Source organism: Delphinapterus leucas, unplaced genomic scaffold (assembly GCF_059928025.1).
Source record: "Delphinapterus leucas isolate spDelLeu-1000000601 "Yukka" unplaced genomic scaffold, BTC_Dleu_Yukka2 spDelLeu_asBTCV2_sq25, whole genome shotgun sequence".
Classification (NCBI taxonomy): Eukaryota; Metazoa; Chordata; class Mammalia; order Artiodactyla; family Monodontidae; genus Delphinapterus; species Delphinapterus leucas.
Window position 1 is genome coordinate 11609679 of NW_028322234.1, and position 13127 is coordinate 11622805.

Below are 13127 nucleotides of genomic sequence, written 5' to 3' on the forward strand. Positions count from 1 at the left end.
GCATCTGTGTCTGGTCTTTGTTACTGTACTACTCTTGAAGTTTTAAAATAGATCTCTTTTTTATTTTTTTTTTTGCGGTTAGCGGGCCTCTCACTGTTGTGGCCTCTCCCGTTGCGGAGCACAGGCTCCGGACGCGCAGGCTCAGCGGCCATGGCTCACGGGCCCAGCCGCTCCGCGGCATGTGGGATCTTCCCGGACCGGGGCTCGAACCCGTGTCGCCTGCATCGGCAGGCGGACTCTCAACCACTGCGCCACCAGGGAAGCCCTAAAATAGATCTCTTTTTTTAAATGGGCTTATTTGAACAATGTTCCAAGCTACAGAAAGGTGACAAGAATATTACAATAAACGCCCTTATGCTCTGCCCTACACTGGCACTATCCAATACTATAGCCACTAGCCACCTGTGGCAATTTCCATTTAGATGTAAATCGACTGTAATTAATTCATGGTCAGTAGCTGCATGTGGTTGGTGGCTACCCTATTGGGCTGCAGAGATACAGAACACTGCCACTGTGGCAGAAAGTTCTAATCAGACCCATTGTGGGTGGGACTCCCCTGGTGGTGCAGTGGTTAAGAATCCGCCTGCCAATGCAGGGGACATGGGTTCGAGCCCTTGTCCGGGAAGATCCCACATGCCACAGAGCTACTAAGCCCGTGCGCCACAACTACTGAGCCTGCGCTCTAGAGCCCGCGAGCCTCAACTACTGAAACCCGTGCACCTAGAGCCCGTGCTCCTCAACAAGAGAAGCCACCGCAATGAGAAGCCCGCGCACCTCAATGAAGAGTAGCCCCTGCTCACTGCAACTAGAGAAAGCCCGCGTGCAGCAAGACCCAAAGCAGCCAAAAATAAATAAATTCATTGTAAAAAACCCCACTGTGGGCAGAAAAAAATGTTTACTAATTGTTTTTTCCTCATGACAAAAGAATTTATAGTGATTGTAAAACACAAAGTTTAAGCAATACAAAAACATTTGGCATAGTGGAGGGTGCCATGGTCCTACTTGGTAGCAATGCGTGCCATTGTCAATACTTTGGAGAATCTCCTGTCAAACCTTCTTCTTTTCTTTTTCTTTTTTTTTTTTAGTGTTTATTTATTTTTACTTGTTGACAGTTTGCTTGCTTTCTTTCTTTCTTTCTTTATGGCTGTGTTGGGTCTTCGTTTCTGTGCGAGGGCTTTCTCTAGTTGTGGCAAGCGGGGACCACTCTTCATCGCGGTGCGCGCCTCTCACTATCGCGGCCTCTCTTGTTGCGGAGCACAGGCTCCAGACGCGCAGGCTCAGTAATTGTGGCTCACGGGCCCAGTTGCTCCGCGGCATGTGGGATCTTCCCAGACCAGGGCTCGAACCCATGTCCCCTGCATCGGCAGGCAGACTCTCAACCACTGCGCCACCAGGGAAGCCCAAACCTTTTTCTTATAGGTTGGATATTAAAATACTTTGTTTTGCTGTTTTATTTTTTATTGAGGTGGCGTATACCATTTGCGTACAAGTCGTGTACAAAAGTGTACAGCTCCATGGCTTTTTGAAAAGTGAACATCTATGAGTCACCAGCTCCAGGAAAGGAAGCGGAGCATCCTTAGCAACGCCCCCCAGCCCCTAGGCCACTCCTCTCTCTCCCCCAAGGATGACTGATGATGGATGATTGCTCTCCTGATTCTCACTTCCTCTGTTTTTCCTCTGGACTGTTCAACCAGGAGATAACAGGTGGTTTTCAGAGGTTATAGGAAGTCCCAGAAATTTTATGCAAAGTTGTATATTTCTAAGTGGAAGGTCCACTGATCTTGTCAGTTTTCCAGAAGGGTCTGTGAGCCAAGAAGGGGCCTTTCGGAAATTAAAAAGAAAAAAATTGTTCGGACGCTCCCTGGTGGTCCAGCGGTTAGGACTCGGTGCTTTCACTGCCATGGCCCGGGTTCCATCCCTGGTTGGGGAACTAAGATCCCACAAGCCACGTGGCGTGGCCAAAATATAAATAAATTAAATTAAATTTTTAAAAAATTGTTTCTCACAAGCAATCACCCAGGACCATTTATTTCATCATCTTTGTTACCTTGTTCAGCTCATGCTTAAGACCCCATTCCCCACCCTCCAAACCCAGTGTCTTGCTTTGCTTTTTAAAAATACATGTCTGCAAAAAGGAATGAAATTGAGTTATTTGTAATGAGGTGGATGGACCTAGAGTCCGTCATACAGAGCGAAGTAAGAGAGAAAGAGGAAAACAAATACCGTATGCTAACACACATATATGGAATCTAAAACACTGGTACTGATGAACCTAGTGGCAGGGGAGGAATAAAGACGCCAACATAGGGAACGGACTTGAGGACACAGTGGGGGAAGGGGAAGCTGGGATGAAGTGAGAGAGTAGCATCGACATATATACACTACCAAATGTAAAATGGATGGCTAGTGGGAAGCAGATGCATAGCACAGGGAGATCAGCTCAGTGCTTTGTGACCACCTAGAGGGGTGGGATAGGGAGGGTGGGAGGGAGGCTCAAGAGGGAGGGGATATGGGGATATATGTATACATATAGCTGATTCACTTTGTTGTACAGCAGAAACTAATACAAAATTGTAAAGTAATTATACTCCAATAAAGATATTACGGTGGCACGGTGGTTAAGAATCCGCCTGCCAATGCAGGGGACACGGGTTCGAGCCCTGGTCCGGGAAGATCCCACATGCCACGGAGCAACTAAGCCCGTGCACCACAACTACTGAGCCTGTGCTCTAGAGCCCGTGAGCCACAACTACTAAGCCCGCGAGCCACAACTACTGAAGCCCTCACGCCTGGAGCCCGTGCTCCACAACAAAAGAAGCCACCACAATGGGAAGCCCACGTACCACAATGAAGAGTAGCCCCCGCTCGCCACAACTAGAGAAAGCCCGAACGCAGCAACGAAGACCAAACACAGCCAAAATTAAATAAATAAAATTTTTACAAAAAGATATTACAGAAAAAGAATAGAAATTGTGCATGAAAAAAATATGTCTGAAAAAATATATATATGTCTATTTTTGTGGCAAAATATACATAACAAAACATTTACCATCTAAACTGTTTTTAACCGTGCAGTTCAGTGCCATTAAGTACATTCACATCGCTGTGCAACGATCTCCACCATCCATCTCCAGAACTCTTTTCATCTTCCCAAAGTGAAACTCTGTCCCCATGAAACACTGACATCATCACTCCCACACCCAGCCGCTGGTAACTGCCATTCTATTTTCTGTCTCTGAATTCAACTACTCTAGGGACCTCATATAAGTGGAATCGTGCAGTATTTGTCTTTTTATGGCTGGCTTATTTCACTTAGCATAATATACTCAAGATTCATCCACGTTGTAGCATGTGGCAGAATTCCCTTACTTAAAGACTGAATACTGTTCCACTGTTTGCATGCACCACGTTTTATTTATCCATTCATCCATCAGTGGACACTTGGTTGCTTCCACCTTTTGGCTACTGTCAATCATGCTGGTTATACAAACATCTTCAAGTCCCAGCTTTCAATCTGGGGGGTATATACCTAGAAGTACAATTGCTGGGTCATACAGTAGTTCTGTTTTCAGTATTTTGAGGAATAGCCAGTGTTTTTTTCCAGGGAAGTTGCACCAATTTACATTCCCACCAACCAGTTTTTCCATGTCCTCACCAACAACTGTCATTTTCTGATTTTTTTTTTAAATAGTAGCCATCCTAATGGCTGTGAGTGGTTCTCTCTTTATTTTTTGGAAGTGAGGTGAGTGGCCTTTTTGACAGGAGCATTTATATATTTCAGGCTCTGGTTGTGCAACCTGGAATGGCTTAACTCTTGAAAAACCTTTCCCAGCTGATAAGAGAGCTATCATTAGCCCATGACTTAGAAAGGTTAAGAACTTGCCACGGTCATAGGTGAACTGCAGAGCCAGAAACGGAACCCATGGTCTTATCTCTTCTTCACTTCACTCAGCACTGTGCCCGCCTTTAGGCACAGAGAAGGCCAGCCCCTGCCACCAAAGGTCACGTAGCTAATGGTGACAGAGCAATCTCAGCATCAAATGCTCAGCTAACAGGAGGGTGAGCGATGCCATAAGCGCTGACTCTGGGGACCCAGCTCCATGCCCGGACACCGACATTTCTGCAGGAAACAACTAAGGTGTCATCACTTATACATCTGCTAGCCACCCTATGAGATAAACGCTGTGGAGCTTCTTAACCTGAAAATCTGGGGATGGCCTTCTGGGGTCCTGAAATCCAAAAATGTGTGCCTGTTGGGTACGTTTTTCAAAGAAGAGCCTGTCTCGTTGCTCTCATTAGATTTCAAAGGAATCTGTGACCCGGGGAAGACTAAATAAATATATTAGTCTTAGGGTGTCCCCAGCTCCATGATCGCTGTAAAAATATTACAACATGAGCAGTCCCTGGGGTCTTGGCAAAAATTATCCCATGAAAGTAAGCTCTAAGGAGGAAGGTGGCTCCAGGCTTGGGCTTGGGGACCTGTCAGATTCTGGATGGTCAGTGGAAATCTTGACGCCTCTGTTGTAGTTTCTCTCCTCTCTCCCTGGCTGTGCCTTCTCAATCTGGCCGGCTTCTCCTCTCTTCTCCAACGTCTGCAATTGGTGGGTCTCAGAACTTAGTCCTCAGACCTTGTCCTCTCCATACTCTCCCCGAGGAGAGCTGTCATCTGATATTGGCTGCACCCTGACGACGCCCAGATTTCTATCTGCAGCTCAAATGTCTCTGCAGACTCATAGCCAAGCAACTACCTTTTCTTTTCTTTTTTTTTTTTTTGGCCACGCCGTGGATCATGCGAGATCTTAGTTCCCTGACCAGGGATTGAACCCACGTCCCCTGAAGTGGAAGCACGGAGTCTTAACGACTGGGCCGCCAGGGAAGTCCTGCAACTACCCTCTTGGTAGTTCCACGTGGTCAGCCTCCAGGCACTGGGAACTTTCCCAAGCTTTCCATTTCACGCAGCCCTCCACCTCCAAGCCTGCTCCCTTACCCGCCTTGGCCACCAGTACCACCACTACCACCCACCACCCAACAGGTGTTTGGGCCAAACACCCAGAAGCATCCTTTCTCTTCCTCAGAGAAGGATGGAATCCAGTCTTGCTGGCAAGTTCTCTTGACTCCGGAAGATCTGGAGCCAATCCACTCCATAGCTCTTCCCTGCTTAACACCTTTGAACTTACTCTTTCCTCTGCCTGGTGCTTTGTTTCCTTTTTGTTTCCTTTTCATCACTCAGGTCGCAGTTCATATGTCCCCTTCTCTGGGAGTCCATCCCTGACCACGTAACCTAAAGCCACTTCCCTCCCCTGCCCCAACTCTGGTGACTCTGTCCTATGACCCTGGTTTATTCCCTATAGCAGGTGTTCCTGGCTAAAATGATTCTGTTCATCTGTTTCTTTGCTTACTGTGAGGACTTGCCACTACAGCTGTGGCTTTCAATGATTTTTTACACAACCCACAGCAAGATACAAATTTCACATGTGACCCAGTGATCCAGCTGTTATGGCTGCATCACAAATTACCCCCAAGTTTACTGGCTTTAAACAAAGGCATCGATGTTGCTCACAAACCTGCAGTTTGGGCCGGGCTTGATGGGAACAGTTCTCTCCCTGCTCCTCTTGGTGTCAGCTGGGATGGCTCAAAGCCTGGGGGCCGGAATCATCTCAATGTTCACTCACTTCTCTGGTGGTTGATGCTGGTTTCAGCTGGGACCTTATCTGGGAGACTCCTCACATGGCTTGGGCTTCCTCACAACATAGCAGCTGGGCTCAGAGTATCCTGGAATTGAGAAAGAGGGAGAGAGCGAGCTAGCACCAGGCAAAAGATGTATTCTAGTTTCTGACCTAGACTTGGAATTCACACGGCATCCCTCCTGCCACATTCTGTTTGTTAAACAAATCCTGCTCAAGTTCAAGTGAAGAATTGGAGTCTGCCTCTTGATAGGGACTGGCAAAATTGGAACTATTTCTGTAGCCATTTTTTGGAAAATACAATCTTCCACACCCAGTAGACAAATGGGGGGAGTTTCCCAAAACAATACTTAGCTTTCTGTACACAATGCACTGATTTTTTTCTCCATTGTATTTTGTTGAAAATGCTGGTCATGACCCGCTTATTTCTTCACCTCATTTTTTTTTTTTTTTTTTTTTTTTGCGGTACGCGGGCCTCTCACTGTTGTGGTCTCTCCCTTTGCGGAGCACAGGCTCCGGACGCGCAGGCTCAGCGGCCATGGCTCACGGGCCCAGCCGCTCCGCGGCATGTGGGATCTCCCCGGACTGGGGCACGAACCCATGTCCTCTGCATCGGCAGGCGGACTCTCAACCACTGCGCCACCAGGGAAGCCCTCTTCACCTCATTTGAGGGACATGTCACAAAAGTGAACAGTTTGTCTTTCCTCAACCGTAACCCCGCACACAGCATGGCGTTCGGTGAGAATCAAACACCTCACCCACTAGCCTTCTACGTATTTTTTATTTAACACCTATAAAGCACGTACTGAATACCAGACACTGACCTCATTCAACTCTCACACCAACTCTGAAGTAGACACTATGATGATCCTCATTTAACTTAGGAGGAAAGTGAAGCACAGAAGGATAAAGCAATTTGCTCGGGGTAACACAGCTAGTAAGTGGCAAATCTGGGATTGAAACCCAATAAATCTGGATGCAGACTCCATTTCGCTACGCAGCCTCTTATAGAATTTACTTATTTATGATGTTTATTGTGAGTGTCCCACACACAAACCGCTGAACCTCAGCTCCACGAGAAGTAGTTCTCGGCTTCGCCCCTAGAACAGCGCGTTGCTCGCAGCAGGCACTGGTCGCGGAACGAAACAGCTTGAAGCTCTTGCAGCCGCTTTCCAGCCTGCGCAGGCGCATCAGGCAGGACTCCGGAGGCACCCCCCACGCTCCCTACGCAGACTGGCCATCGCCAATGGCTGACAGAGGAGCCGGCGCAGGCGCACTAGTCCGACTAGATGGGGCCTCCCTCATTGGCTGATGACTGACGTGGGCTAAACCCAATGGAAACGGGCCTCTCCGGGAAGGGGGCGGGGCCCAGCGGGCAGTTAAATTTGCGCGGGATTGGTCCTAGTGTAGTCATGGCGGCCTTCCGCGACATGGAGGAGGTGAGCCAGGGGCTGCTGAGCCTGCTGGGTGCCAACCGCGCCGAGGCGCAGCAACGGCGGCTGCTGAGGCGCCACGAGCAGGTGGTGGAGCGGCTGCTGGAGACGCAAGACGGTGCCGAACAGCGGCTGCGAGGTGAAGGCCGGGTCGGGGGCGGGGGGCGGCGGGCAGTCGGGCCCGAGTGGTGGTGGTGGTGACCAGACCGGCCTCAAACCTCCTCCCTTCTGGGCGCCCCATCCGCTACCCCGTGCGACCGGCGGATGAGCATTGTCCCCTCTGAGCCTCGGTTTCCCCACCCATGAAATGGGCTTCAGGACAGCAGCCACCTCCCAGGGGTTTAGTGGTGAATGTAGGTCTGACGCGCTGTGAGCAGGAGCTGGGACTCAGGGTTTGAATTGGGGCTCAGGGGTCAAAGCGCCGAGTTTGAATCCCAGCACCGCCACTTCCCAGCTGTGAGATTTGAGGTGACTTACTTAACCTTGCTATGCCTCTGTTTCCCATAAAATGGTTGTAATAATAAATAGTCCGCATCTTCCTGCTGAGATTGTTCACATGTCTTACTGAGCACCTGCTGGGTCCAGGCATAGTGCCAGTCATGGGGTGACAGCCGGGAACAAAGCAAACAAAATCCCTGGGGTGGGGGTAGAGCTAATATTCTAGTGGGGTGAGGCAGAGGATAAACAAGAAAAATGGATTTGTCAGGAGGTGATGGGCTAAGGATTTCAGCTGTTAACTCATGAAACCTCTTGTCCCAGTCCAGTGCTTCCCTCTCAAGCCTCAGTTTCCTCATCTGTGAAATGGGGTTGCTGATAGCACCCCTTGATGGATCAAAGTGAGATTCATGGAGATGATGCTTGCACAGCACTGTGCCCTTAAAAGGGGCATAGGAGCTGCCCTTGTTGCAGCTTTTCTCAGCATCAGGGGTTTTTTGTTTTTGTCTTTTAAAGGCTTCAAACTTTTTTTTTATTGTGGTAAAATTGACATAACCTAAGATTTACCATTTTAACTATTTTCAAGTGTCCGGTTCAGTGGCATTAAGTACATTCACATTGTTGTGTGACCATCACCACCATCATCTCCAGTATTCCATTGTATGGATACGCCACATTTTGTTTATCCATTCATCCATCACTGGACACTTGGGACACTTCCACCCCTTGGCTATTGTGAATAATGCTGCTATGAGCATGAGGGTACAAATATCTCTTTGAGTCCCTGCTTTCAATTCTTTTTTTGTATTTTCCCAGAAGTGGAAATACTGGATCAGATGGTAATTTGATATTTAATTTTTCTGAGGAACTGTCATCTAGTTTTCCACTGTGGTTTCAGTGCCAGGGATTTGTAATGCCTTTTGACAATTACAAGTCAGGGGCCAGACTTGCCAGCCTGTGAGCCCCCAGGAGGAGTTTGGATGTTAGGCTAAGCACAACAGATGTCCTGGTCAGGGTCTTGTGCTCTTTTCTCCTTCCTCCTTCCTTCTCTCTCCTTTCTTTCCTCCCCTCCCGCTCCATTAACTCCCCTTTCACTGATGGTTGAGGAGAAGCTCCGCATCACCCAACCTGCCTGGGTTTCAGAAGAACGGAGGGATTTGGGGCAGGGAGACAAGAGTCGGTGTTCTAGGGAGCTGGGGTTTCAATCAAAAGGATCCAGTTCAGATCCCAGCTTCAGAGCTAAGTGTGTGGACAAGCCACTGGACCTTGGGCTTCTGCTCATCGCCTCTCAAATCGGGGGAGGGGTTCAGCCACCCTCAGAGAGTGGTGAGAGTTCAGTGAGTTGGGGCTCCGTGGTCACCTGTGGCACTTAGCACACATTCGGGTAACGACAGCTTATAATGAACGTCCATGGGGAAGAGATCATCCCAGGAGACTCGGTTGTTGTTCGGAGGGTGAGTGGAGAAGGGGCGGGAAGGCTGCAAAAGAGAGCCAGACCCTCAGCTCTCCTAACAGGAAGTCAGCAGGCACCGTCTAACACAGACAGATCAAGAAATAGCAGCATAAGCAAATTATTTAGAAATATGAAGGTCGATGCCAGAGAAAACAGTGAAGAGTTTAAGTGGCTGCTTCAGAGGGTTGGAGAGACTTAGAGAGGGTTATATGTGTGTGTGTGTGTGTTTAAATTTTCACAACCATACACATGTGGTGCTTTGATTAAAAATTAACTTAATATAAGTTTATAAACACTTAAACACTGGCCCTTTAAGAAGCATTTTCATCCGTGCCTTCTCTGAGTTGGCAGGTTTCTCTGACTCTGTGGGAAGGAACACAGTAACCTTCTTAGGGTATTTTTGATCTTTCTGGATGTTTTGTTCAAAATGTGTTTATTCTGAGTAGGTGTTGGCGATGTACGGTGATTTTAAGATGCAATCTGTGCTTTGAAGAAGAGAGACTTGGGAATAAATAGTCCAGTGTGATAAGGGCTGTCCTGGGAGCACAGTCTCGCCCCAGGAGGGAGAAGAGAGTGTCCAGCCGCCTGAGTCAGGCGTTATCCAGAAGGCCTTAATGCTGGGAATGATGCGCCAGTGGGCAGGGACACGGGTCCAGGTCCCTGGAAGACCGGCAGGCAGGGGCCCAGGACTGAAAAAACATGGCGTGTCTGCACGATGATGAGGCATCTTTGCAGCCAGAGCAAAGGGAAAAGCACATGGCGGGGCAAAAAGCAGGGAGAGAGGAGGTTGGCAGGGATGCCGAAGGTGCCCAAAAAGACCTGGACGTTATCCTGGAGACCCTGGGGAGCCACGGGAGGTCTTTGATCAGGGGAGCGACTTAACATTTGGCCTCTGACGCAGCTGCTCTGAAGGCAGAGAGCAGAAAGGATTGGCAACGGGAGAGACCAAAGCAGGACACGGCCGGGAGGTTTTTGGGGTGGTCCTGGAGGCATGAAGGACCAGCACGCAGAAGAAAGGGTCCTGCCAGACGGGATGGCTAACTGGATCCAGAAAGTGAGTCCCAGGCTTGTTGCTTGGACAATGGGGTCGAGAGTGATGTCATAAATTAAGACTAGGTGTGCAAACAAGGACCAGGCTTTATTACTTTGGATGGATTCAAGTGTGATTTCGGTGAAATGGAAGCACGTGTGCCAGGTCCAGGTGGGACTCTCAGGCGGGCATTTGCAAATAGAACGATGGGTCAGGGAGCTAGAGATGGAAGTGGGAACGTGGCCATAGATGGGGGCATTGAGGCTGCCCTCTGCTCCGGGGCTCTCCTGGGGAGCCCGAGTTGAGGAGCGCAGACTTCTCCCTGCCCTGCAGAGGTCCTCACTGCGGAGAAGGAGGTGGCCCAGAGCCTCCTCAACGCGAAGGAGCAGGCACACCAGGGCGGCGCCGAGTTGCAGCAGCTTGAAGCCGAGCTTCAGAGGGCCAGCGAGGAGGACGCCCGTCTGAAGGCCAGCCTCCTATATCCTTTCCTGTGTGTGCAGGACAGCCGGGCCCCAGCCTCACCCAGGATGCTCTTGTTCACTCTAGAGAGCACACCTGGAGCCAGCAGCCCCGGGCCCGACGGGGTTGGTGTGAGCACGTGGGCAGCCCTCCTTCCAAAGCCAGGAGTCCTTAACTGCCTGTGTACTCAGCTCAGCAGGGAGCTGGAGGAGCTCAAGGAGATCGAGACTGATCTTGAAAGACAAGAGAGGGAGGTTGACGAAGACACAACAGTCACCATCCCTTCAGCCGTGTAGGTCCACAGACGCGGTGTGAGTGTGTGTGTGTGCGTGCGTGCGTGCACGCAGCCCACAGCTCTTTGTTGGAGTCGATGCTGGAGTAACTTCTCTCTCTCTCTCTCTCTCTGTTTTGTCTTCTCACGCAGGTATGTGGCTCAACTTTATCGCCGAATTAGTAAAATTGAGTGGGATTATGAATGTGAGCCGGGGACGATCAAAGGCAGTATCCTTTGTGGTGAAAGTGGAACCCTGTGCACTGTTGGTGGGAATCTTAAATGGTGCAGACACTATGGCAGATCCTAAAAAATCCAGAATAAACACATAACCCAGCAGGTCGACTTCTGGGGATACACACGAAGGAATTGAAAGCAGGGACTTGAGCAGATGTACATCCATGTTCACAGTAGCACTGTTCACAAAAGCCAAAAGGTGGGAGCAACCCAAGTGTCCGTCAGCAGATGACCAGATAAACAAAATGTGGTCCATCCATACGGTGGAATATTACTCAGCCTTAAAAAGGAAAGACATTCTGGCACATGCTACAACATGGATGAACCTGGAACATAATCTGCTGGTTGAAATAAACCAGACACAAAAAGTCAGTACTGTGGGCTTCCCTGGTGGCGCAGTGGTTGAGAGTCCGCCTGCCGATGCAGGGGACACGGGTTCGTGCCCCGGTCCGGGAAGATCCCACATGCTGCGGAGCCGCTAGGCCCGTGAGCCATGGCCGCTGAGCCTGCGCGTCCGGAGCCTGTGCTCCGCAACGGGAGAGGCCACAACAGTGAGAGGCCCGCGTACCGCAAAAAACAAAAAGTACTGTATGATACCACCTACATGAGGTCCCTAGAGGAGTCAGATTCATGGAAACAGAACGTAGGAAGGGGATTATGATGGGAGGGGGAGCCAGTGTTTAATGGAGACAGAGCTTTGGTTTTGCAAGATGAAAAGAGTTGTGGAGGTGGTAATGATAGTTGCACAACAACATGAATGGGCTTAATGCCGCTGAACTGGGCACTTTCAGATGTTTAAGGTGGTAAATATAATGTTATATGTATTTTATCACAATTTAAAAGAAGACAGTTCATTATCTTAACTTTCTGTTCATGAAAATGTCTTTCAGTCTCTAATTATCTTAATAATAACAATTTAAAGGCAGTGTCCTTTCGTCGTGGGGAGGGCCATGTGTGCTGGGTTTCCCTTACATATGCACCCTCAGTCCATCATGGCCCCAGCGTTGCTCAGCCCATCCACCTGGACAGCACCCAGCTCTCCAAGAAATTCATCAGTGACTATCTCTGGAGCTTGGTGGACACAGAGTGGTAGCCAGGAGCCTCTGGGACTGCATCGTACAGTCCCACACAGTGGGAATCAGCCCGTGGTGGGTGGTCAGTGCCTCAGTGGTGAGATCAGCTTAAAATTAAATGTTTATACGTAACTGAGTTTTTTTACTGGATTTCTTCCCCCGTTCCCCCATCTTGACTTTGGCCTCAAATGCTGGACTAGGTAACCAAAGAAAACTGACTTAACTGTGCCAGGCCTGTGACTTCACGTCTGTGACAACACATACAAATGACACCGTAGTATCCGATGACAAGTTCCAGGTCTTCGTCATCTGTGATTCAGGTTTGGCCCTTTTTTATCCGTTCGTTCTCTGAGTGCCACTGTGTGTCGGAGCTGTGCTGGGAACCCAAGGCAAGATGAAGGATCCCTTGAGCCAGTGGAGGAGTCAAAAGTGATCAGATGACACCCTCGAGCTAGAGAGCATCCAGAGTGCTTCAGGACCCTGGCCAGGGAGGGGGCCTGCCCCAGGGGATGGCGGTGGCATTTTTGCTGGGACTGGAAAGGATGAGTCAGTCATGAAGAGATTACATTATAGGACGTATAGGGGCCCATCGCTGGCTCCAGGGTGGGCTGTGTGTCAGAGACCACTGTTTGCCTCCCTGATATTTGTTCTCCCCTCCCCCCTTGGTAAGGAAATCCTTTTAGCTGCCCAGTCAAAACACAACTTTTCCCAGCCTCCCTTGCAGTTAAGTTCAGGACAGTGAAATGTAAAAAGAAGTGTTGTGTGTGACTTCTTAAAAGGCAAGGTAGTATACCCTTTCCCCCTCTGCTCTGTTTTCTGGAACTTGAGTGTGATGGCTGGAGCCCTAGCAGCTGTATTGCCACACTTAAGGAGGGGTGCAATCCTCTAGGGATGATAGGAACCTGGTTCCCTGATGATGGTGTAGCTGGGTATCAATGCTGGACTTCCTTGCGGGTAGGGGCTAAACTATTATGTGTGCCTTTGTTATTTTAGTTTTTCTATCACAAACAGCCAAAATAAACCCTAACTGATTCAGCATGCAACCAAGGCCT

The 13127-nt window shown here is 49.3% G+C and overlaps 1 protein-coding gene across 1 annotated transcript; it reads left to right on the forward strand.

The window, feature by feature from the left end:
- The first annotated feature begins 7057 nt into the window (after positions 1-7057).
- Positions 7058-12207, forward strand: SPC24 (SPC24 component of NDC80 kinetochore complex). Its single transcript, XM_089905478.1, has 4 exons — positions 7058-7256; positions 10369-10786; positions 10919-10995; positions 11989-12207. Exons 1-4 carry the CDS (start codon positions 7097-7099, stop codon positions 12093-12095), a joined length of 762 nt encoding a protein of 253 aa, XP_089761604.1. The 5' UTR covers positions 7058-7096; the 3' UTR covers positions 12096-12207.
- The last annotated feature ends 920 nt before the right edge of the window (positions 12208-13127 follow it).

What these genes read in the sequence shown, in the direction of transcription:
- SPC24 (XM_089905478.1), top strand. Translation starts at nt 7,097, where the DNA reads ATGGCGGCCTTCCGCGACATGGAGGAGGTGAGCCAGGGGCTGCTGAGC. An exon ending in TGCCGAACAGCGGCTGCGAG is followed by an intron (nt 7,257 to 10,368) that starts GTGAAGGCCGGG and finishes CCTGCCCTGCAG; the next exon opens with AGGTCCTCACTGCGGAGAAG. An exon ending in GCCGGGGACGATCAAAGGCA is followed by an intron (nt 10,996 to 11,988) that starts GTATCCTTTGTG and finishes ATGCACCCTCAG; the next exon opens with TCCATCATGGCCCCAGCGTT.